The sequence below is a fragment of the Lentinus tigrinus genome (genome assembly GCF_003813185.1).
Source record: "Lentinus tigrinus ALCF2SS1-7 unplaced genomic scaffold L226scaffold_8, whole genome shotgun sequence".
Classification (NCBI taxonomy): domain Eukaryota; kingdom Fungi; phylum Basidiomycota; class Agaricomycetes; order Polyporales; family Polyporaceae; genus Lentinus; species Lentinus tigrinus.
In genome coordinates this window covers 415844-437947 of record NW_027137917.1, presented here as the reverse complement: position 1 = coordinate 437947, position 22104 = coordinate 415844, and the positions used below count along the sequence as shown (strand labels likewise).

General features: G+C 56.5%; 8 protein-coding genes across 8 annotated transcripts; 5 read left to right on the top strand and 3 right to left on the bottom strand.

Annotated features, from left to right (window-relative positions):
* Positions 1–1191: 1191 nt before the first annotated feature.
* L226DRAFT_533486 (uncharacterized protein) lies at positions 1192–2263 on the bottom strand. Its single transcript, XM_067680463.1, has 4 exons — positions 2186–2263; positions 2028–2127; positions 1926–1976; positions 1192–1862 (listed from the first exon to the last, which is right to left on the bottom strand). The coding sequence occupies exons 2-4, from the start codon at positions 2101–2103 to the stop codon at positions 1462–1464; spliced, it is 528 nt and encodes a 175-aa protein (XP_067536944.1). The 5' UTR covers positions 2104–2127; positions 2186–2263; the 3' UTR covers positions 1192–1461.
* Positions 2264–2643: 380 nt separating this feature from the next.
* On the top strand, positions 2644–6016 carry L226DRAFT_544816 (uncharacterized protein; the record flags this gene model as incomplete). Its single annotated transcript, XM_067682299.1, has 14 exons — positions 2644–2772; positions 2827–2980; positions 3044–3128; positions 3203–3303; positions 3352–3465; positions 3502–3604; positions 3665–3774; positions 3827–4032; positions 4097–4491; positions 4554–4693; positions 4750–5021; positions 5083–5218; positions 5287–5571; positions 5703–6016. The coding sequence occupies 14 exons, from the start codon at positions 2644–2646 to the stop codon at positions 6014–6016; spliced, it is 2544 nt and encodes an 847-aa protein (XP_067536943.1).
* A 202-nt stretch (positions 6017–6218) lies between these two features.
* L226DRAFT_533485 (subtilisin-like protein) lies at positions 6219–9064 on the bottom strand. The gene is made up of 10 exons (XM_067680462.1): positions 8462–9064; positions 7837–8398; positions 7680–7778; positions 7451–7624; positions 7199–7391; positions 7040–7145; positions 6906–6971; positions 6742–6847; positions 6491–6670; positions 6219–6429 (listed from the first exon to the last, which is right to left on the bottom strand). Exons 1-10 carry the CDS (start codon positions 8704–8706, stop codon positions 6376–6378), a joined length of 1785 nt encoding a protein of 594 aa, XP_067536942.1. The 5' UTR covers positions 8707–9064; the 3' UTR covers positions 6219–6375.
* A 1416-nt stretch (positions 9065–10480) lies between these two features.
* Positions 10481–13796, top strand: L226DRAFT_603509 (uncharacterized protein; the record flags this gene model as incomplete). Its single annotated transcript, XM_067685698.1, has 20 exons — positions 10481–10604; positions 10661–10728; positions 10789–10841; positions 10901–10956; positions 11011–11027; positions 11086–11414; positions 11463–11565; positions 11621–11747; positions 11802–11910; positions 11978–11999; positions 12056–12069; positions 12125–12173; positions 12231–12276; positions 12337–12397; positions 12454–12474; positions 12538–12576; positions 12665–12795; positions 12897–13139; positions 13209–13573; positions 13631–13796. The coding sequence occupies 20 exons, from the start codon at positions 10481–10483 to the stop codon at positions 13676–13678; spliced, it is 2025 nt and encodes a 674-aa protein (XP_067536941.1). The 3' UTR covers positions 13679–13796.
* Positions 13797–14110: 314 nt separating this feature from the next.
* On the top strand, positions 14111–15703 carry L226DRAFT_611764 (uncharacterized protein). Its single transcript, XM_067686311.1, has 5 exons — positions 14111–14374; positions 14435–14513; positions 14585–14904; positions 14962–15450; positions 15506–15703. Exons 1-4 carry the CDS (start codon positions 14233–14235, stop codon positions 15420–15422), a joined length of 1002 nt encoding a protein of 333 aa, XP_067536940.1. The 5' UTR covers positions 14111–14232; the 3' UTR covers positions 15423–15450; positions 15506–15703.
* A 475-nt stretch (positions 15704–16178) lies between these two features.
* L226DRAFT_611763 (uncharacterized protein) lies at positions 16179–17380 on the top strand (the record flags this gene model as incomplete). Its single annotated transcript, XM_067686310.1, has 2 exons — positions 16179–16683; positions 16736–17380. 2 exons carry the CDS (start codon positions 16179–16181, stop codon positions 17185–17187), a joined length of 957 nt encoding a protein of 318 aa, XP_067536939.1. The 3' UTR covers positions 17188–17380.
* Positions 17381–17421: 41 nt separating this feature from the next.
* On the bottom strand, positions 17422–19224 carry L226DRAFT_505702 (DUF383-domain-containing protein). The gene is made up of 8 exons (XM_067678046.1): positions 19190–19224; positions 18949–19137; positions 18786–18896; positions 18403–18735; positions 18196–18344; positions 17990–18143; positions 17742–17936; positions 17422–17689 (listed from the first exon to the last, which is right to left on the bottom strand). The coding sequence occupies exons 1-8, from the start codon at positions 19214–19216 to the stop codon at positions 17549–17551; spliced, it is 1299 nt and encodes a 432-aa protein (XP_067536938.1). The 5' UTR covers positions 19217–19224; the 3' UTR covers positions 17422–17548.
* Positions 19225–19418: 194 nt separating this feature from the next.
* On the top strand, positions 19419–20216 carry L226DRAFT_460544 (uncharacterized protein; the record flags this gene model as incomplete). Its single annotated transcript, XM_067675597.1, has 4 exons — positions 19419–19562; positions 19618–19702; positions 19755–19948; positions 20007–20216. The coding sequence occupies 4 exons, from the start codon at positions 19419–19421 to the stop codon at positions 20214–20216; spliced, it is 633 nt and encodes a 210-aa protein (XP_067536937.1).
* Positions 20217–22104: the final 1888 nt, after the last annotated feature.

Below are 22104 nucleotides of genomic sequence, written 5' to 3'. Positions count from 1 at the left end.
CATCTTACGACAACATCTCGCCAGATCCTGCTACCCATGAGGCTCCCAGCCTTCGGTCCCAGTTGCTGATCTCCTCCGTGTCGCGGCAGAACCGTCTGGCCACTCGGACCTGCTCCTTGAATACCGGGCATCATACCACCGCCTTGCGCCCCATCGCCGCCGTGCTGGGATCCCGGATGATCATCGGCGTTCGGTTCTGTCCCCTCAGGTGTACGTACGTCGCTCTAGCGCGTCCGCGGCGGCGGGCATGTCATACGTGTAGTACGCGCATCCGGTGTATTGAGGGTGTATTTTCAGCCAACACTCGATGCTCGTCGCCCATGACACACCAGCAGCGGCCACCGGCCGACCGAGGAGGTCTTCGTGTGCGTCCTCCGGGGATATTTATCACTGCGAGCGCTGTTGCAGCACACCCGTACCCCGCCGACTCCCGATACCCTCCTGATCGCGAGAAAGGGCGCGTGTGGCTTACGCACCCCCCATCATCTAGTGTGCGAACCTTTGCGTCAGAGAGCCAAGGGTTGCAAGAGCCTCCGTGATTCTTGAGCCACTCTCTTCTCTTGCCTCCGTGATCGCAGATGTCTAGCGACTGGCGGACCGACAGAGTGGAGGCTGCTGCAGAGGTTTACCCAGGGGTTGCCCTGCCATGGCCACCTGTACGATGATCGCAGATGCACGCTTCTACTCCCCCGGTGCCGCGGTAGCCTAACTTGTGTGTAACGGAAGCTAATGCGCTTGAGCCTTGTACTCCAGAGACAGGGCGCAGCGAGATCATCGCTTCCCGGTCAGGAAAACCCGTCGACGGTCCCACCGTGTGCAACATGCGGCCACACAAGTCTTCCGAGGTTCTTTTTCCCTATATCTCGTCAGTGGTGAATGATGGCATGGATCCTGCGCCACAGAATCAGAGATACGAAGATTTCTCTCGCCAGTCGTTGGTGCAGTGCGAGCATACCTGGGTACGCGTCAGGTGCATGTGCTGCTCCAGGCACACTTCCGATGGCGCTGCTATACGGAGACTGATATAACAAGTCTGGGCGCCAGCTCGGGTGGTTTTCTTCTGACCAACTGTCCGCTCGTTCTGACGACACCCGATGACACAAACCCGACTACCCTGCACTGTGACGGAGTTCGTAGATTTGACATGCACCCCGAACACACGGTCCACGCTGGTATCTCAATACCGTGGCGGCTAGCTCCAAGTTGACATGAGGGTTAGTGAGGCAGCGCACCCGACAGCGAAACACGCAAGACGTCATTCTCCGAAGGGAGCAGTCGGTGTTGTTGTTACAGTACTGTTACAGTATCCTCCTTGCATGACGACCCTATTCTTGCCGTACCACAGGCTTCTCCGGGCGCAGCGGACGCAGATCAGCGCCAGCTGCCCAGTCGGCGCGTCTACGGAAGTCACCACTCACACTGCCTAGTTCCCTAAGCGACCGTAGAATCCCAGTCTTAGCTTCAGTCTTCGTTCGAATCGTAGCTGGACTGCTCATCATCCTCGTCTTCGTCCTCGTCGACATCGTTTTCGTCGACCTCGTCATCCTCCTCCTCCTCGATCGCCTGGTTCTGCGGCGGCTGCTGGGGCTGCGCAGGGGGGTGATTGGAGGTCGTGCCGCTAGCCATCTGGCGGGCCTGCGCAGCCCGCTCCGCCTCCTCCCGTGCCTGGTCGACTGGGAATAGCAGGTCGAGCGCGAGATCCTTCCACCGAATGGTCCCGTTCACGCCGCCCCCGCCATAGCCCATGTCCTCGAAGAGCGCGCGCGACGCGGGGTCGTACGGCCGACGGGGCAGCGATGCCGGGTGTTTGATACTCAGCGGGTTTCCATATGGATAGGAAGGATGGACTTGGGAGGGGAGCACTGGATGTAGGTAAAGACGCGGTTAGGGCCCGTCCATGTTCCCAGAGTGGCGGCCAAACGCACCCTCCGACTCCTCAGGATTGGGAGGCTTCATGTGTGGCGCCATGTCCACGTCTGCGCGTCACCGTTAGCTGATGTGCTGCATGTGGCCGCCGGGTTGCGTACCTTCGACGGACAAGTCGCCGTTCAGATAGTCGGGGGTCCCAATAGTGTCCAGAACCTCAATGTCATGACGGGTCATGTGGAGGTAACAGAACGTGAGATCCTATTACACGCGTTGTCAGAAGTTGTGGCTCTTCCAGAAACCAAGGAAGATGCCCGACAGTCATCTTGCGGATTTGCACAAGTGGCAAGATCACTCCGGTAGGGGTAGCAGGTTACAATAAGTCAACGAACCAAGAACAACCACCGGCATTCCGAAAAGGCGCCCGAGACGCGTCGTCGATGCTTGATTTGAAACTCCGACAGATTGACACCCGAACGCTGCGAATCGGCGACTGAGCTGTTCAACGCCGCAACACTCACGTCTGGACCCTGCCGCTGCCTCGCCACCACTGCGGCTCTTGTTCCTTACGACTCTGTATGAACGAGGCGGTGTCCGTTCGGGTGTTTTGGTAGCAAGCTGCCCGCTTTGAAGGCAGAACTCGGCTCAGGTCTCGAAGTTGCGCACAGTGCGGTCTGTTCCTGTGTCAGTCTTACACCAGGGCGTCCATCTGACACTTCACTACAGCTGACTGTAGCGCGGCCTCATCAGGGTCATATGCCTATATTCGCCGACAAGATGACGGAACTGCCTATTTCGTCCGTGTTGAGCCTCTCGGCGGTGTCAGTTCCTCCATCCGTCAAGTGTCTCCAATTCTCCCAGGATGGCCAAGTCATTCTGCTCACCAAGTATGCGGTCCACATCCTGGTAAACCTTTACCGCGTTTCATAATTTCACTTTCATTAACTGCCACATTCAAAGACTCCTGACACCGGTGTCAGCGTAGAACGGTCCTCGGTGATCAAGCAGGACTCCTCCAAGTTGCCGTCTGGCAGCACTCACCCTTTGGGCTGGCTGCGAACCATGGTTGAGTTTGATCGGTCTCTTGCACATCAGTGGCCCAATGATAGCAAAGGTATGCCAACTTTTCCCGAAATGGTTGGCGGGACGCTCACTGCGCTCATCGACGCCCAACCAGAGTGGGGCGCTGTTTCTCTAGGTTCCCTGGACCCCTCCTTGCACGCCGTCGCGCTCTCTCCAAGTAACCTCACCGCCGACGCTGGGTGCGGAGACTCCCGCACATGGTCCGCGCCAGGCACATCGACTGATTGGCCGGTGGCGATTTGTCCTTGCGCAGATGTGTCCTCGCCTTACTCAACTCAAATCTCGAACTAACCATATGGGGTGCCTCGAAGAACCTCCTAACGGGAGAGTGGATCAGGGCAAGCCGACCTATTCGTAGCGCCCCATGTTGCGACTTACGAAAACCACGCTGACAGCTCCAAGACGTCACATCCGCTCTCGAAACGGCCTCGGCTGCCAAGGACCCTCTTCTGGCGGTTAAAAACGTGCTGCGAAACCAATCTACATGTGCGTCACCCTCTACGGCGTTTTGTTTGGGTCAGAAATGGAATGTTTGAATCGGTATGCGCGTAGGTATCGCGTGGTCGTCTCAGCCCCAGTGGGGTGAGCCCATGCCTCCAGTCGAGGCATCCTCCCTGGCGGTTGGTAACCGCGCGGGCTCCGTCACCTTTCTCAGGTATGTCCATCTATCCTCAAATTTCTTTAGCTCGTGTCACTTCACTTTCACTATACTCAGGTATGACAAGACGGAAAAACAGATGTCCGTCCTGAAGGAAACCCAGGTCGCTGACAGATGGGTATCCCACCTTGCTTGGTCTGCATGGAACGTCCCACAGGACGACACTTGTAAGTTCACGGAACCTCTCATTGCGCGCGCTCAGTTCTGCCACAAGTCTAGGCGAGGCGATGCTTGCATGCGGCTCCTCTGATGGCTCCATCGCTATCCTGACCGTACGCCAGACCCTCAACCCCAAACCCACTCTCACGAACATTAGTCCGGATCACGCCCTTAGTCTATCAATCCAGCTGGATGACGAGAAAATATCCGGATCGGATGGTAGAGCGATCACGGGCTTGCAATGGGCAAACCCACCTGGGCGCAGTGTGAGCTTGTTCCCATAAATTCTTCCTGGAGAGCCATTGCCCCGAGCTCATGTTTGATATATAGGCGATTTTGATATATCACAAGCCAGGGGTCATCCACCTGTGGTCTGCGCCATCTTCTGAGGCCGCCTGGTCGGGCTCTAGAGCGTTTGCGCTTCGGACACAGAGACGTTCCGTGGGCTCCTCGGCGCTCTCGCCTGCATCGGGGATCTCCTACGTTCCCAGTTGCGACATGGCCGTGGTCTCGCTTTCGGACGGATCATTTTACGTTATCCACAAGCTCTCGGTCGACCCGACGTTGTATCCGCCACCTACGGAACCTATTCAGCCCGACGCGCTCTCCGCGGCATCCCGCTCAGTCTTTGTCAGGGCCGAGTCGAAGGCGTCATTCAAAGATGTGGATCGTATCCATGGGGCGGCCACTTACGACGGTGGTTCCACGTTCATGTGGACATATGAGTACGTTACTCTTGCCTTCTCTTCGCGTGAAGTCACAACTCAAGCTGTATCGGATGATACAGGGCGTCCCGTCCGACAGACTTCAGTTACAAGCACGATGCCAAGCACATAAGCACGTTCGTAGTGGCCCAACTGTGGGAGGAGGACGTCGACGAACGCGTCCTGTATGACTTGGCGGAGCGCGTCGGCCATGCCAGAAGTGGTTTGTCCACACGTTATCCTTTTATAGTCTGACGGCCTTCTGACGGTGAATCAAAGTCAGCGGCGAGGCGCCGATATCAATCCTCCGACCCGTTCTGCTGCACCTGCGAGAGCCAAGCAGGATCGCGCGCTTGCATCCTCGCATATTGGATATTCTTCACCGGCAGCCATTCAATGGTGTGGACGCTACTATCGCGGTTCCGACGTACTCCGGAGATTGGACAACGGAGCTATCTTGCGAACTTCGAAGGAGCCTGACGACGCAACTATTTGGCTGGGGCAGCATTCAGTCGCAGCGAATGCGGTACACAGTCGCGGTCTTTTGCCAGGTTCGCACGCACTGTTGACCCAGCCGAGGTGACGCATGCCATGTTGACGTCCGCCACACAGAAGTATGCAGAAGCTGCCGACATTCAACAGAAATTTGCTGACGCTGCCAATCTATTCCTGGCCAATATCCGAAGTCACGTCCAGATGGTGCTAATACGACACTTATCGGCCATAAGTGGGGCTATATCCCGTAGCGGTACGTCTCAGTTTCTCGAAGGATGAGTCAGTGACGTGGGTGTTGACCACAGGGCGGTTTGCATATAGCTTATGACATATCCTTTGCTCGTCGGACGATTCGTCAGGCGACCACAGCGTCGGAGGCTGCTCCGGCATTGGCAAAGGAAGCCGATACACTATTGGCGCAGCTATCGTCTGCGCCGCAACCAGGCCCGCCGGACGCGCAAATCAGTGCGGCGTCGCCCGCAGCTGAGCTTGCTCCCATCCAAGATGGGCACAGCATGGACGAACTTTGCCCCGCTTGCAACGGTGTGGTTCCCCTCCAGTCGATGGACGCAGAAGGTGCCGTCTGCACCAATGGCCACGTATGGGGTACGTTCGCGCAGTCTTACAATCCTATACATTGTCACCGCAGCCCGCGGAATACTGTTTTGCCTGTCTGTTCGTCGCTCCTTTTCATCCACTCGCGTCGCATCAGTTTCGTTAGCTCACAACTGTCACAGCACGTTGTTGCGTTACCTCATTCTTGCTTGCCACGCCAATGGTTCGAACATGCATTGGCTGCAGCCGCAAAGCGTTGCTACCTCCGCCCGTGCCCGCCAGAGCCGCACCAGGACCGTCATCGAGCGGAGACGCCAACGGGTCCGTGGACCGTCCCGCCTCCCAAGTCGGGGACTCGCAAGCGCCTCCGGCCCACTCCCCCTACCCGCGGGCAGGTATGGGCGGATCCTATAACTCCGCACGGTTCGTGCAAGATCTGCTCGATGCGACACAGCGGTGTCCGTTCTGCGGGAACAACTTTGTCGTGCTGGTGTGATCGGACGCTGGGGGATCTGCAGCGGCATCAGAAAGCTCGAGAGGGAAGGCCCGCCGGGAGTCAGTTGTACGATGTGTGTTCTTCATGTTCCATGTAGACAAGTATGTGCGCGTGTACGCCCGTTGTGCGCGTGGCCGCCATGGGGCCATGACGTGCACACACGCGTGCGGCCATGTGCAAGAGACCGGGAGAATCACGCCGGGCGACGCTCGACGCCGTAACAATCGGTGGGATGGCAGACCGCAACACGCAACATTGCTTCTCATTGACGCCCTCGTATGTTTTACACTGGCAGCGCTCGCCACCCGAACTCCTTTGGTTTGCCGACCTCGGCCCCATCTGCTCAGGGTCTCCGGCTTCTACCCGATCAGGGACTGCAGCTTGACGAAGTCGGGAGTACCCAGACCAGTAACCTGACGGAAATAAGGTTGCGTCAGTGCGAACCGCGCTTAAGGCTGGTGCGATCATACTCACAGGGTCCCAGCCGGTGCCCGCAGTGAAGCCGTTAGTGCCACATCCAGGGTTCGAACCAGAGGTGATGTCGTTGAAGCCAGCAGCGCCGGTCGAGTAGATGATCGGGTTGAGGAAGCCTAACGGCGCCTTGCTCTGAGACAGACGGAAATCGTTGAGGAGGGAGATGACACCTGCGAAGGTCTGTGGACGAGCGGCGGACAGTCAGCAAGGGATTCCCGACATCGGAGATGGTGAATCGGGAATGGACATACCGGCGAGCTAGCACTAGTACCACCAACGGACGCGACGCGTCCACCGATGACGACCTGGAAGCCCTGGCCCTGCGCGGCAACATCGGGGTATGCACGACCGGTTTTGCTGCACGAAGACGCTGTTAGACCAAGATAAGCTTAGAGATGGGTTCCGTTCAACGCACTTGAATTGGCCAGCATTGGTAGAGCCGAGCTTGCTCAGGAACGTCGTGACAGCCGCGGTCTGGTAGCTGCGAGCAACCGAACATTAGCCCTATCCGGCACGCATGTCTAGGCATATGGGGAAATTGATTCGCACCTCGGCTGAGCGAAGTAGTTTGAGAACCCTCCACCGGAGAAGCTGACTGCGACCTCAGGGTTGACGCGGATGGTACCGCCGACAGTAGTGACGAATGGACAGGATGCTGTTCCGACCGCGTTGAGTTACCGTGCGCAGCCGAACATGATGAACACATACCCGGGAAGTTGGGCTGGAAGTGCTTCGTGTTCGTGCCATCGTTGGTGAAACAGTCGCCGGCACCGACACCATCATCACCGCTGCTGAACATGATGCTGGATCCACGGGCACCGAGTTGTGCGAAGAGATTGCACACGGACGTGGCGTAGTCGAAAGGGACGGTTTGCTCGTCATCGCCGTAGCTAGTAGTGAACTGCGAGTATCGCCTTCAACGTCAATGCTGTGCGATACGTGGTATATCGAGCCACTCACCGTCTGGGGGATAGTATCCTGGGCAAGGATAAAGTTGAGCCAATCGAGGTAAGGCTCGTTGGTATTCGTCGGGGTGTTGTCATCCGGTTTGAAGGGAGGAGAACCGCCAGTGCTATAGTAGATGTTCGGAGTAGGGAACGAGATACCCTCAGTATACTGGATATCAAGGTTTGCCTGCGAAACGTGTCAATGCCTGGCACGTGTCAAGGAGCGCTCCGAGCGTACTTACCTCCACGCCAGGATCTGACTGGTCATCGCCACCGTTGTTAACCCTCACAGTGGTGAAGTTCGAACCAACGGCGTCACTGCGGAAACGTTGGAAGAACGTCTATTGGACGTAAAACTGTCAGGGAAAGCAGGCGATAAGTTCGCTTAACAGCACTCACCTGCAAGTCAGCACGGTTCGCGAACTCGTCCAAATAGCCAGCAACACCGAGGCTGTTCTTCGTGGTGGCTTTGGGCGTGTAGTTCACTGTGTTGTAAAGGGCACGCAAGCAGGCGGGTGTGATCGTGGTCGAGCAGCTTGAGGGAACAGTCGCAAGCGAGCCAGGACCCTTGAGAAGGTGCGCGAAATCGGCGTCGTTCTCAATAGTCGGCGCGTCTTCCTGAATGAAGCTGGTAGCCTTCATGCTCTTCATGGTACCGAAGTAGGTCGTCGGAGCAACGACGGCGACATGCTCATGAAGAACGCTGGGAAGGCTGTAGTTCATCGTGCGGATGACGTAGTCATCGCTCTTCCCGTGACGGAAGACTTGGTACTGGGTTCCGAGCATCTTCTCAGCTTGCGCGACAGAGACCCGAATGGTGATGAAGTCGCCCGAAGAGGAACGATGGGTCGAGGAGGTGTCGAGGCCATGTGCCAAGAGCCATGCCTCAACGAGGTTGACCGAGTCAGGGTGAGGGGCAACGAGGGCTGCTACGTCCTCCTTGGAGAGGTGCTGACCATACCTGACGATGAGACGTGAACAATGAGAACAATAACACGAGTGACGTAAAGATGAGATCGCTCACCGCTCATGAGCGGGGTCGCTGACCTCGTAGAGGGCGGTGACAAGCTCGTCGAACTTGTCCTGCTTCAGGCCGATCCGCATGTCGAAGGTGTAGTCCGAGGGAGCAGGACCATGAAGTTCCCATCCCCGAGGGACCTCAACCCAGGCATGTTTCACCTCGAAGTCATCCCACCTCTTAGACGCGAGAGGCTTGGAGGCGGCGAAGTGGGCGAGCCCGAGGAGGAGCACGGACGTCGACCAGAACATGGTGGGAGGACCGTTGATGGTGCCGGTAAGTAGCAACACGCATTATATATCGCCTAACAAGCTCCGGCACGAGCTACCAAAGAATGACCGCGCCTTCGGAAGAGCCGCATGATGGGCTTCCTTGCTGCGTTTCGATCAGCACCACGGGCGACGTCGACAGCGATGCGCTTGCATCAATGCCTGGTGCAATCATAGACATTCGATCCCAAAATACGGTCTCGGTACCCGTACGCGGCCGTGCCTCCTGCGAACGTAGCATGCGTGAATGGCAGCGACGATGCAGCTATGAGAAAGCTTGGCGACACCGTCGGAGAATGCGCTAATATAGCAACAGGCGACGTTCGGAGGCATAATACTGCTTCCATTTGTCGAGCGCACTGCCGCAAAAGCGGTCCGTCGGCATTTCTGGTCAGCTTCGGGTTTTCCGGCGGCAACGTTGATCAGACGTACTCGCCAAGCGCAACAACTCTATCGCAAACTAGCATGAGCCGACGCGGAGGGATCATGGCGGGGCGACAACCCACCATGAGGGAGGGATTGCAGTCAGGCGGATCCTTGGGAACGTTATCTATCACAATAACACCGGTGCATGTGGAGAGCGGCTTCTTCGAAGCCCCGGGCTCTGCGACGGCCCGGGCTCGACCATGGTTGGACGACAGCGATGCAGGATTGCATGAAGTCCGGTGAGGATTGGAAGGTCGAAGCATGCTCAGGGCATTGTGGTGGGAACAAGGGAGAGAAGATGCCTGGACATGGGCAGCTGAGCATCGTGGCGGATCGACAATGACGCTAGGCCTGCGCTCCGACTCAAAGCCTTATGAGCACTCTTTCACTTCCGTCGGCTTGGGGCTCGGTCACTTCTTCTGGGAAACCATCTATCTCATCGTATATCGCAGCTAAAAGGAACCACAACTCATGAAACCCGACCACCTGAGGCGCTTCTCGTAAGTATTACCGTGACTACTCTGCCACGTGGATGTATTTATCGCAACTGAGTGCGAGGAAGTCAACATACACATCTCGGTAGGTTATATAGGGGCAACCGTTGGACATCCGACATAGGACTCGGTGAAGTGCAGAAAGAGCCTTCTGAAGGCCTCGAGTGTTGTATGTAGCATCACCGCAGGAGGCGCTCGAGGGTACCATGGTGATGTCCGTATTTGTACATTCCGAAGTTGATCCTCTTCCTCTGCGACCGCCGAGTGCTGAAAACCGTCTTTGGCGTGCAAATCCTACATGCGGCACGAACATCTGCTGTGAACTTGGGTGCGTGATAGCTTTCAGCGGGCCGACTAAGTGAGTGCCGTGCTCGCCTATTCGCAACTCTACAAAGCCGGTCCCCAAAGCCGCCGGAAGCCTGCGAACTTCTCCAATATCGCATTCAACGGCCCGTGCCCTTGTGCCTTCAGATACCAGCCGCACCTGTTGATGTCATGCCGTTACGACCGATTCAGCCTTCACTTTGGTCCATTTTCTCTACCACAAACCAAGACAGACCCTCATTGCACCCTGGTAAGCCTACCCCACAGCTGAACTCGTCATGAGGTACGCTGAGCACTGAGCTTCCCAATGCAGTCCGGTGGTACTCCACCTGAACGTCACCTGCAGAGGCCGAAAGGGCTCAACTCTGATACGTGATCATATTGCGAACTCACCTGGACTTCGAGACATCCGGAGTTCTTCTCTATCGCGTCACGCGATACGTACATCGTGCTCGCTTTGAGGCGACTCGGAGCCGTAAACATCAACAAGAAGCAGCGATTTTCCGTATATAATGCCGCTTGCTGTGGTGGAGGATGCGACGAACGGACCGCTCACAATGCTCTGGGGGCTACTCGTCTCGTTTCTAGCTTCTCTCACAGCGCGCTCGGTGGTTAGCGGCCAAAGCCCGACTGGGCGTACGTATGATCGTGCAGCCTGGATAAGGTTCATACTCATCTCGGTTTGTCTGCAGTCGCGCCCAAGGCGTTCTTGAGCCTGCCGCTCGGGACAGTCAAGCCTACGGGATGGCTCTATGATCAGGTGAGCAACGAGAAGCCATACTATGTCCCTGCTTTGATACCGGATTAACAATGGCCACAGCTCGTCGTGCAGACGAACGGCCTTGCTGGCCACGAGCACGACTTCTATCACTAGTAGGCCACATAACCCTCCACGACGTTCGGTAGACACTCACGTCATCCCCTTACGTTAGTGTTTCCCAAAGCGACTGGATCGGTGGCGATTCCTACTACTCTTCCCTGGAAGAAGGTTGTTGCTAGCTATGTAAAATTGTTGGGATATGATCTGACATATCTCTTGCAGCGGGCAGCTACTGGTTTGTGAGTATATGTGCTATCAGACTCTCTTCATCCTGGCACTCACACTTTGTCCCTGTAGAACGGCATGGTCCCCAATGGCGTATTGATCGATGACTCTACAATCCAGTCCCAAGTTCAACAGTTCCTTGACTATGTCCTCGATCACCAGGACTCCACTGGCTGGCTTGGGCCCGAAGTTAACACGACGAAGCCGCGTTATCTCTGGGGTCGGTACCCATTCTTCTTCGGAGCCATCCAGATGGTCGAGGCCAACCCCGCCTTGACGGACCGTGTCGTGACTGCGCTGCACAAATTTGTGTCCCTTGCCAATACGATGCTGCATGATGGTGAGGGTCTCGAAGACTGGGCCAAGACCCGTTGGGAAGACTTCGTCATGGTCCTGCAGTGGTAAGTCGAGCATCATCAGCACCGAGGGATCGATTCTGAACCCGTCAGGCTCTACGACTTCCATCCCGACGGACAAGAGGACATTCTTATTGACACGATGAAGATGTTGAAGTGGACCGGCGACCCGTGGGAGGACGTGTTCAAAGAGGAGGTAGGAGAATCTTGGATACACCATACAGCATGCTGACCATTGTATTGTATCCCAGTACTTCCCACAGACTGCCGTCGAACATTTGGAGAACCCATTCCCCGTGTTGACATGGCACGGCGTCAACATGGCCGAGGGACTGAAAGCGCTCCCTTCGACATACCGTTTCACGCACAACCAGTCGGGTATGTCATTATGGCCGGTCTCGCACTCGAACACTAATGTGGAGGGTTTGCCAGACCTTGATGCTGCGAGCAAGGGCTGGGATTTGCTATTCCAGTACCACGGCCGACCCTCCGGTATCTACGCCGCAGACGAGTACCTGGCCGGACTCGAAGCTGCCCGAGGGTAGGTGAATCAATCGCTTGGCGGCGTTGCGTTGCTCACTGCAATGCCCCCCACGCGTCTACAACAGAACGGAACTGTGTCTCGTCGTGGTACGCCCATCGGACCAACATCGTAGCAAATGTTCATTAGCTGATTACGTCGTCAGGAAACGATGTTCTCGTACGTTGACCGGAGCGAAGCACGCCGGATGCAGTGCGCTCATGTCCACATCCAGCGGATCCTACTTGTACCAAGTCATTGGAGATCCGAAGTTTGCGGATAGGGTAAGTCCTGCGGACTATTGAGTCAGCTGGGATCGCATGGGCTGACGTTCATGTGAGGTTGAACGGATCACCTACAATGCGTTGCCTGCGACCCTCACTGGAGGTAGGTGTTAGATTTATCCCGGAAAGCAACATCATGGTTCTTGACTTCTCGACGCGACAGATATGTGGTCCCGTCAGTACCTGCAGCAGCAGAACCAGATTGCGGCCAAGAATATGACACCGTGAGTTGCATGGCTAACTGTGCTTCTGTCAATCTGCTCAATCGACTCGGCTTTAGAAACCCGTTCCCTAACGATGGGTGAGCTGCTATGTATATCACATCCTGTGCACCCGGGTGACTGACTCATCGGTCCTTGGATAGGCCGTACTCCAACGTCTTTGGACTTGAGCCCAACTACCCGTAAGTTGTTTCATTAAACACCGCATGGTAACCCCATGCGGCCTGCGATGTAGCCCACTCACCAGTACTCGCATGGATATTTGGTTAGGTGCTGTACCGTCAATCACCCGCAGGGGTGGCCCAAATTTATCAGCAACGCCTTTGTCACGACTCCGGACGACAAGTCACTTGTACATGTGTATCTCGGACCGTACAGCGTCAACACGACGCTCGCTGGTGGTGAGTGCCTGTGCCCCCACCTGGACGCGGCCACACTACGGCCCGCATCGAGATGTTTCATGCTGGCTGACACGGATATGTTCGTGTTTCACGTTGGGTAGAAAACAAGGTTTCGGTTACGGTGGACACTCTGTATCCCTTCAGCGATACGCTCACCACGACGATCACGGCCAAGAAGGCATTCACCTACTATGTGCGCATCCCGAGCTGGGTCAGCAAGGGCACCATCGCAATAAACGGTGCGGCGCCGAAGTCCGTGTCGCCAAACAACGGTCTACACGCCGTGTCCGTGAAGGCGGGTACGACCAAGCTCGTACTGGATCTGCCCTCCGAGATTACTATCGGTAACCCATTCCCGTGCCTCTAACGAATGCCAATCCTGATACCCTCTCACCCTGTGCCATTCACTACAGAGTCACGCCCTCATGGGTCCGTTGCGGTCCACCGGGGCCCGTTGCACTACGCGTACGACATCTCCCGCAGCCAGAAGGTGCTAACCGCGAACGCACAAGAGCCGCGCGCCGTGGACCTAGAATTCGATGCCACGGGACCCTGGCAATACGCAATTGACCCGGACACGCTCACGTTCCACAGCAGCACGCCGTCAGGTGGCAAGCTCCCCTCTCCCGTTTTTGACTCTGGCCTCCCGCCGTTCACGATCACTGCCACGGCATGCCCTATCGATTGGGAAGTCGCCGGGGACACTTTCGCGGCCGTCCCGCCGACGAACCCAGCATGCACTGGGGAGGCAACGAACATCACTTTGTGGCCTTTCGGGGTAAGCAGTTTATCGGCCGCCGTTGATAGGAATTGAAATAGAGTTGCCGACTTGCAGGCAACCAAGCTTCGAATTGGAGAGTTCCCAACCTTCAAGGCAGCCTAGAAGCCTAGTTACCGTTGGACAGCAAAGAGGGGAAAGAAGGTGAGGTGAGGATACCGTCAGGAGGTGGCGCGTGTAGGCTGAAACCAAGTTTATGAATGAATGAAACGATTGAGCTCCAGTGCCTTGCAGTGACGCTGACGCGTGTGTGGCTGGCTCGACGCGTCGCGACGCGTCTTGCGACCGGTAAAAGCACTACGGTTGCTGCGCTACTCTGTTCGTGATCACGTAAAGCCCCGAAATGCTCGTATACCTAGTACGACTGAAACGTGCAGTAGTATACACCAGTACTTTGTCGTAGATCATGTACCTGCGGCGGCGATCGTGTCCAGCCTCCCAGTGCGGTAGCGTGTCGGATGATCGGTTAGCGCCCTCAGCGCTCCGCCTCTAGCGGTGGCCCGGCTGCCTGCATCTGGTTGACATTGGCCATCTCTTCCCCGTCCTCGTCAGTGCTCAGTGTCTGAACTCCAGCCTTGATCGTCTGCAGATTGTTCCTTGCGCATCAGCTACCCCCCTGAATACCCCGTGAGGCACTACTACACCGCCTGTATCGCCGAATGCCACCCCAACAAGGAGTCTTCGCGGTATCCCACACCTCCACTCACAAAGTCCGTGGTGGAGCACCCGTCTCTGTCACAGAAGTAGCCTCTGTCAACATGCACTTCGAGTCCGTAGCTGGGCCGAGCTCTAGGCCACACGGTAAGTTCTCGTTCATCTTCATGTACCGGGCGTGCAGCCAACGTAACGCGGGTGGTCAAGGGGAAGATCCCAAGAAAGACAAGAGGAGAAAGGAGACGGTGACCAAAATTGCGAAAGAATTGGCAGATAGGAGAGAAGAGTGCGTTTCTACTGTACTACTCACGTTTCGCATGCCATGCTCATCCGCGCTGCCCGTTGTCCACACCCCAGTTTTGGCCGCCATTACACTGAGACCATATCCGAGCTCCACAGCCTGGCTCAGCAACTAGCAACCCGCCCTGAAACATCCCCCGCATATCAACTTCGTCTCTACCCCCTGACACTTGAACGCGGTGCCCTTCTCTCCTCGATTGAGTTCCAGGAGCGCCATGCCCTGCAGGTAGTCCAGACCGCATACGACGAAGAGCGCGAGCGTGTGGAGGAAGAGTGGAAGCGAGGACGCGAGCGCATCCGCGAACGTATGCTAGAGGGCATTGAGGAGCGCAGGCGGCGTGCACGCGAGGAGAAAGACGGCGAAGGCACGGTGGCTGGTACGTCGCCAAAGTGAACTCTCGTTCTACATTGGGCGCTCACGCTGGCCATGCTAGATGGAAGCGGAGACCCACAGTCACGTCCGCACATAACGCGCAAGCTGCGCAACAAGATGGGTGGTACATCCCCTCCCCCTACGCCGGTCCCCGGCGGGCATCCTGGCCTGGGCAATGGCGCTATCGCGCCCATTAGCTCGGGACCGGTCACAAGCGGCCCTCTGCTTAATCCCCATTCGCTCTCTGTGGACGAGCTTCCATCGCCCTTCCCATTACCCCTCATCTCTGGGCACTCGGCCGGGGGGCAAAGTTACGGATACGGCGCTGGGAACGGGGGTGCTGGTAACGGCCGAAGGAGGGCGAAAGGTGGCGGGCAGGCTCAAGCACCAGGTACGCTTGGGAAGAGCCTGAATGTATTCCATCCCTTGAAGGAGTCCGAGTATGACGCGGATATGGGCGAGATCAGGAGGGGCAACAGGAGGCGAAGGGCTGCCGCTGGCACTCTCGCTGGGAAGGCTTAACGATGAGGTCTCTTGTCTTGATATGATTGTACGTTCCAGCCAAATTTCTGGTACTTGGTCTCGCCGTGTTCACTTTGTTTCAGTGTAGCAATAGATGTTCTCCGAGTCCTTCGAAGCTGTCCCGCCACGATGGAGGTTGTTGGAATATATATCCGCGAAAATCGGAACGCCACGCCCGGCCGGCTATCCGCCGCCGCCATTAGTCTCCCCAGAGGAATACTTGGGTGTGGCCTAAGACAATACTACCTACTGGATCTAATCACACACACGGTATAACAGGGTATTCGACTACAGCATCTCCAAACACTGGACTATAATCCAGTCTGGTAGCCATTGTAACACCTTAGTCGAGCTGAAGCTTCGCAAAGCACCTCTCAATCCACAATGCGGCATACTCCCGAGCAATCTACAAGGCGACTATGCCTCCTGAGTGGCGTGAGTCCTACAAAGCGCTTTGTCCTTCATGTACGACCAAGCGGTTTTCTCAGACAGCTTATGTATTGTCTGTCGCTTTGGCCCCATAGGTAGTACAAAACACCCCCCTCGCCCCGAATCCTCCCCTTCCAAATTTCCTCTTACTTCACTTCACGCCGTATCGCACGAACATCAACCATGAACTCATCTGCGTCCAGCGACTCCTCCTCTGTGGCCCCATGTAGCAGCTATACGACTGCGGATTCGCGCAGCTCGTTCTCAGACACCCGATGGTCACATTCTCCTCGCTTCTCTTCCAGCCACCGACCATCGTTCCTCGACATGTCTCCCCGCAACCGAGCCACCCCCTTCCCAGGTCCCTCCGCCTACTATGCCGCGAACGTCTACATGCCGGACGTCTCACCTACTGCCAGCCCTAAAGTTTTGCCCTGCCAGAGGATCGGGTGGACCGAGGCCGACAGTTATACGCTCAGCTCCGACCAGGTCTCGAGGATCGTCACCGGGATCAGAGAGTTTCCATCTCCTCCCCAGAGCAGCAGCGGTGGCTCGGAGCGAAACTTGGCCACATATGCCGGACAGCCACGGCGTCGCTACCCGCCGTTTGGACCGGAATCTCCCCTGGACCCAGCGCTGCGCCAGATGTTCCCTTCGATCAGGGAGACGGTGCTCGAAGCCGTCACCAAGCATCAACTGGACGAAGATGAGTTTCACAAGCTGGCCTCTGACCCGACTCGCAGGAAGGGCAGGGTCGCGTTCGACCGATACGACCAGGGGGTCCGATGCCCAAGGGAGCACCATCGCAGACTACCCGACTCTGCAAAGCCTCGTAGACCCTCTCACTACCTACTTCCGCATCCTCATCGCCGCATGCACATCAGTCTACGACCTGCTGCAGCTGGCAGATGGGTCACACCAGTACCTCTCCCAGCTCGTCGCCTTCGAGGGAAAGTACGAGTGGGCCGCCGTACTTGCGTACCACTTTGACTTCTACCGGGCACAGGTGCGCGAGATGAAGAGAGGGAACTACGCTGGGTGGGCGCAGGTCACGGTGAACGCGGCGCTCCATGTTCGCCACCTGGCTGGAAGGGAGAAAGGATACGCGGCTGCTCGTACCCCGAGCGTGGCTGGTCTCCACAAAATGGACAACTCGTCCGATGAGGGGTTGGCTCGTGAAGGGGAGCTTTGCGATTTGTTCAACCCGGGAGTGTGTGCATCGCCGTGTAGGTATCGGCGGATCCACCAATGCCAGGGATGCGGGTCTTACGAGCATCCCATCGGGGCATGTCCTCGCGTTGTCGTCTATTCCACCCAAAGGCCAATGCATGCCTAGGACGCTCGAGTGCGACGTAAAGGGTGCTTGCACGAGGGTTAGTCTACTGTTTCCTATGGTGGCTAAAGGCATTGTATGCAGGTCGTCGATTCCCTTACTAGGTTACACTTTCGGGTAATTGTGGTTGTGTGGGTCGTGATATGGACATTCTCTGGACTACTTACGTCATGTCATGTCAACAATGAGTGCAATCAAACGTCCACGGGGTTGTATATAGGAACTCTCCGTTGACTTCGTTCGAACCACCATAATGTAAATCATGTTCAACGAGACCAGACAGCTACATGATATCTATGCGCAGCTAGAGATACACTATTCAAGGCTTCGTGCCTACGAGGTACATGGTGGAGACTAATACGGCTCAGATCTCTTCTATCCTGCTATCTCCGTCGTCAGACTCGTCATTGTCGGCACCAAGATGCAAATCAGCCCCATCCTGTGCGGTCTCTTTGGTCTCGTCTCGCTTCAACAAGTTCACCAGACGCTCGACATGCTCGGACACCTGAACGAACATCAGCAAAGTAGTCTATGACGCGACGAGCGCAGGAGCTTACCTTGTCGACTGTCTCATTTTCGTGCAACGCACGGACGACCTCGTAGACGCCGTGCGATCGGAGGTACTGTCGGCCCCAATGTGTGGTGCATAGCAGGAGCAGAGTCTCAACATGGGTGAGACGAATGACTGGGTCCGGTTCGCGCGTCTTGGTCGGGGGAAGGAACTGAAGGGCAGAAGGGAGCTTGTCTTGGTCCTGTTCTTGCTGTGTCAGTTCTTGGAGGTACACAGCTTCAGCGAGGAACTTGCCTCTAAGTCAAATTCTTCCGGACCTGCCAAAGGCAGAAGTACATATGGTAGAATGTCGATGCCGGGAGCTGCAACGCTTGAGGGCGGTACAGTGACTGTTTCATTCTCTTCCGCCAGGAGAGCGCGGTGGGCTGAGGACTGGAAGGCGCAGTTCCTGGGTTGCGGGTTGAGCGAGAAGCATAATACACACGAAATGATAGTCTCACTTGATCACAGAAGCAACTCCTCCCCGTCTGATCGTATCCTTGTGCTCCGTGAACGCGAGTAGTTTGGACAAAGGATACTCCACGTCCGCATCCTCTCCTAACGGATCTGCCGATCTCGGGGTCAGGAAGAAGCTTCGTCCTGCGGGAGTCTCAACGAAAGAAACGCCTAGTCAGTCAAGCACGATGTGTAACTGCGAGGTCACGTACTGTGCTGATATTAGCGAAGACACTCGCCAGGAAGTGAAGGTCGCCCTTGAATGGCCTTTTGTCCAGATCTTTATCATCAGCCACTCTGGCAGCCTTTACGAACGCGTCCACGAGTAGAGGAAGGGCATGAACTTCTTTCGGCTCCCCCTGTGGATATGGCACGGGCGCTGGGCATGTGCCCGAGCGTGAATCTACCGGGTAGATCTTCATAGGAGACCTCGAATCGGGAAGAACGGGTATTTTGAGGTTCAAGAGCACTGAACATGCACTCGAGGAAGCGGTCACATTTGAGAGCAGCATCGAGGCCAGATCCGCCAGGATCGATTGAAAGTTCTGCCACGATCATCAGTATGAAGCACCCTGGCGAGAAGGCCTGAGCTTACCAGAATGTATGATACGAGGAACTTCATGAAGGATACTTCGGATAGCGTTCCCACAAGGAGGGAATTGTCCGACAGGTTGATGAGGGCCCTGAAAGCATCGTGGGCAGTAGCCTACGAGCGCGAATTAGTAGTCATTTGTAAGGGGCGATCTATGGGGACCTACAATTTGATCTCTACATAGAATCTTTATGTCCCTGATGATATCGTTTTCCTGCTTTTGTTGCAATCCGCCGCCTTTCAGACCCGAATAGAATAGATCCCGATGCGGCGACCCTTTGGGCGTCTGGCCAAGGAGGTTTGCAAGAGCGATCTGCCGGACCTGAGGGTTCTTATCTCGAAGAAATTGGAAGAGCTAACTCAATAGTCAGCAACAGTATCTTTGGAACCATATAGGAAGGCCTGACCTCTTGAAAATGAGCAGCAGTCGCCATTGTTCTAGATGAAGACCTGGAAGACCATTTTCGTGAACAATGTTACTTGGCTATAGACGCCTTTGCACTGGATTATATAAGCAACGCGAGGCCTTCCATGGACCATGTTTGGCCACTCGCCTCCGTGTCTTCAAGATCGTCCACCAGCCACCCTCAACCAGAATTCCGCCGTTTGCGACACACCACGCTTACACATGCACATATGGCGCTGTATAACATGAGCCGCTTCGTGCAGGGTCTTCTGAAGACCCACGAGAACTCGCCACCATCATTCACTGTACGACTATACCGCGAATATTGGACACTCAACAACGGATCCAAGTTCCTGTACAACAACCAGACAGCGGTAGGAGTATCCTCAAACTGCGTTATGTACTCCTTGAAACTGAATACAGCTCTAGTCATTACTGGATGACATACGCGCCCAACATATACCGGTAGACTTCATTGAGCTGTTCGACGCGGCTGGTCTACCATTTTACGAAGGTATCGATTCTCTTGCAATTCGAAGAGGTTTACATATTCACCGAACGTTCAGGGTGTTTGATCGTCGAGTTGCTAGACTACCGCCCAGCCAAGAGCAACGAGCCGGAGCTCGAACAGCCAGAGCGCACGAGAGTCGTCCTGACTCCCAACGACGAATCGCGCTGGGCTGACATATGCCTCATGAGTAAGAAGGCCATCTCACCATGGTCAGATGCGGAAGCTCTGCAAGTAGAGGCACGTATGTTGGTTCGTATCACGCTACCTCTTCATTGCGCCTGCGGTCGACTGATGACGAACGTCACAGTTAGCCACATCACCACCACTATGTCTGGACCCTGATGCTCACTTGACGCGTATCGTCAATGCTACGCAAAGGGTATGTACACCACCAGCTCCCCCGTCGCTCAAGCGCAAGGCCGCTGCTGTCGATCAAGAAGCGGATGAGCTCGAGAAAGCTCGCCGCATCAAGCTCATGCAGTTCATGGCCCCACAGCGCAATGTTCCTCCAGGGTAGGTTCATTATATGAATCCATCGCGGCAATGGACTGACGGATCCGTGTTAGCAAATTCCCCGTCCTGGATACTTTACAGAGGTTCCGGCAGATGAAGGCGAACCCACAAGCAGCCGCTGCCGCAGCTGTAGCCCAGCAGATGCCAACAACTATACCGACTACCGCGTCACCTCATCCAGGAGCAGGGTCTAAATCTGCGACTCCTGTTGTGCCGCCTACAGTTCCTGCTGTCGCACCTCCTACCATTCCTGCGCAGGTCGGCCCTGCTCCTACATCGACCCCGGTTCCGCCTGCAAACCAGTTCCATCATCCACCTCCAAATGCCTCCTCTCCGGCCCCTGTCAGTGCTGCATCTCCCCAGATACCAGTACCAAACATCAAGAAGCAGCCACCAAAGAAGAAAGCAGACGGGGTCCAGTCGCCACTGATGCCGAGAGCGTCGGTCACACCGGCACCGACAGCGCCTACCGCGCCATCCGGCGCGCCGCTAGCGATACCCCCGCACTTACAGCAGCATTACCAGGCGCAACTCGCGGCGCGGACTGGAACCCCGCCTATCCAGTCTGTTCCTACTCCTCGCCCGGCTTCTGTCGCACATGCGAGCAGTCCGCCTACGGCGCCAGAGCAGAGGCCACCGTCTGTAGTGCCTCCTACCCAGGCACAGGCCGTGCAGCAAATGCAAGCGGCACAACAGCGCCCTATGCAACCGTCTCCCGCGCCGCAAATGCAGGCTCAACCCCAGCAGCCTCAGGTCGTTCCCGGGGCTTATACTGCAGCACAGATCGCCAACGCTGTCATTGCTCAGCGGGACAGGGCGGCGGCCGCTGCCGCTGCCGCCAGAGCCCAGCCCAACGGGCAGGCGGTACCTCCTCAAGGTGCAACGACACAACAGCCGACGCAGCAACAGTTGTACTTCCAACAGTACCTCGCGTACCAGCAAGCGCAGGCGCGCGCTCACGCTCAAGCACAAGCGGCGGCGAGCCAGCAGCGACTCCAGCCGGGCCAGCAGCAGCAGCAAGCCGCGCCTTCTCCTGCTCAGCATCCACGCAGTCCTATGCCCCCGGCGCAAGGCCAGCCGGGACAACGCAACAGCCCCATGGTCCAAAACCAGCAGATCCAGCCGCGGTCACCCATGCCAAACGCGAACACACCCCAGCAAGCTGCCCAGCAGCCGCAGGTCCAGCAACAGCACGCTCAGCAGCATGCGGCTCAGGGGCAGATGCAGGCTCAGGGGCAGATGCAGGCTCAGCACGCTACCCAGCACCATCCACAGAACGCGAACCTGGCCTACGCGAACTACATGCGCCAGCTCGCAGCTGCCCAGCAGCACCCCCAGATGCAGCAGCACCTCGCCGCGGCGGGTCAGCCTCAGCAGCAGGCTGGCCAGCAACAGGCGGCAGCGGCGGCGGCAGCAGCTCAGGCGGCGATGACGAACCCTCAGATGCTGGCTCAGTACCAGCAGCAGCTGTTCAACTTCCAGCGGATGGGCATGATGTCGGGCCAGATGCCGCAGGGCTACTGGATGGGTGCGGGTCGGGGCATGCCGCAGAATATGGCTGGCATGCAGGGACACCCGCAGCAGATGCAGCCTGGGGCTGCGAAGCCGCCGCAGGGTCAGCAGGGATCGTGAGGGGCTGTGGGCAGTCTCACGTCGTGTGTTATTATGGAACAGTACATATGTGTGTATCCTATCGTAGCTTCATGTTCTCTTGTCTCTGGGAGATCGGTAGTCCACTTAGCTACCAGCCACCACATACCAAATGTGTTGGTGTTCAGTGGCGTTTCACGATTACTTCGATCCGGGCCCAAGAACAAGTACGAGGGAAGTGCCGGTCCTGTCAGGGTCCTCCTGTGCAGCGAAGAAGTTGTCGCACATGAAAATACCAACAG

What these genes read in the sequence shown, in the direction of transcription:
- L226DRAFT_611764 (XM_067686311.1), top strand. Translation starts at nt 14,233, where the DNA reads ATGCCACCCCAACAAGGAGTCTTCGCGGTATCCCACACCTCCACTCAC. An exon ending in GCCGAGCTCTAGGCCACACG is followed by an intron (nt 14,375 to 14,434) that starts GTAAGTTCTCGT and finishes CGGGTGGTCAAG; the next exon opens with GGGAAGATCCCAAGAAAGAC. An exon ending in TTGGCAGATAGGAGAGAAGA is followed by an intron (nt 14,514 to 14,584) that starts GTGCGTTTCTAC and finishes TCCACACCCCAG; the next exon opens with TTTTGGCCGCCATTACACTG.
- L226DRAFT_533486 (XM_067680463.1), bottom strand. Translation starts at nt 2,103, where the DNA reads ATGACCCGTCATGACATTGAGGTTCTGGACACTATTGGGACCCCCGAC. An exon ending in CGGCGACTTGTCCGTCGAAG is followed by an intron (nt 1,977 to 2,027) that starts GTACGCAACCCG and finishes GGTGACGCGCAG; the next exon opens with ACGTGGACATGGCGCCACAC. An exon ending in CAATCCTGAGGAGTCGGAGG is followed by an intron (nt 1,863 to 1,925) that starts GTGCGTTTGGCC and finishes ACCTACATCCAG; the next exon opens with TGCTCCCCTCCCAAGTCCAT.
- L226DRAFT_505702 (XM_067678046.1), bottom strand. Translation starts at nt 19,216, where the DNA reads ATGGCGACTGCTGCTCATTTTCAAGAG. An exon ending in TCTTCGCTAATATCAGCACA is followed by an intron (nt 18,345 to 18,402) that starts GTACGTGACCTC and finishes TCTTTCGTTGAG; the next exon opens with ACTCCCGCAGGACGAAGCTT. An exon ending in GGAGTTGCTTCTGTGATCAA is followed by an intron (nt 18,144 to 18,195) that starts GTGAGACTATCA and finishes CCCGCAACCCAG; the next exon opens with GAACTGCGCCTTCCAGTCCT.
- L226DRAFT_533485 (XM_067680462.1), bottom strand. Translation starts at nt 8,706, where the DNA reads ATGTTCTGGTCGACGTCCGTGCTCCTCCTCGGGCTCGCCCACTTCGCC. An exon ending in CTTCCAGCCCAACTTCCCGG is followed by an intron (nt 7,146 to 7,198) that starts GTATGTGTTCAT and finishes CGGTCGGAACAG; the next exon opens with CATCCTGTCCATTCGTCACT. An exon ending in AACTACTTCGCTCAGCCGAG is followed by an intron (nt 6,972 to 7,039) that starts GTGCGAATCAAT and finishes GGTTGCTCGCAG; the next exon opens with CTACCAGACCGCGGCTGTCA.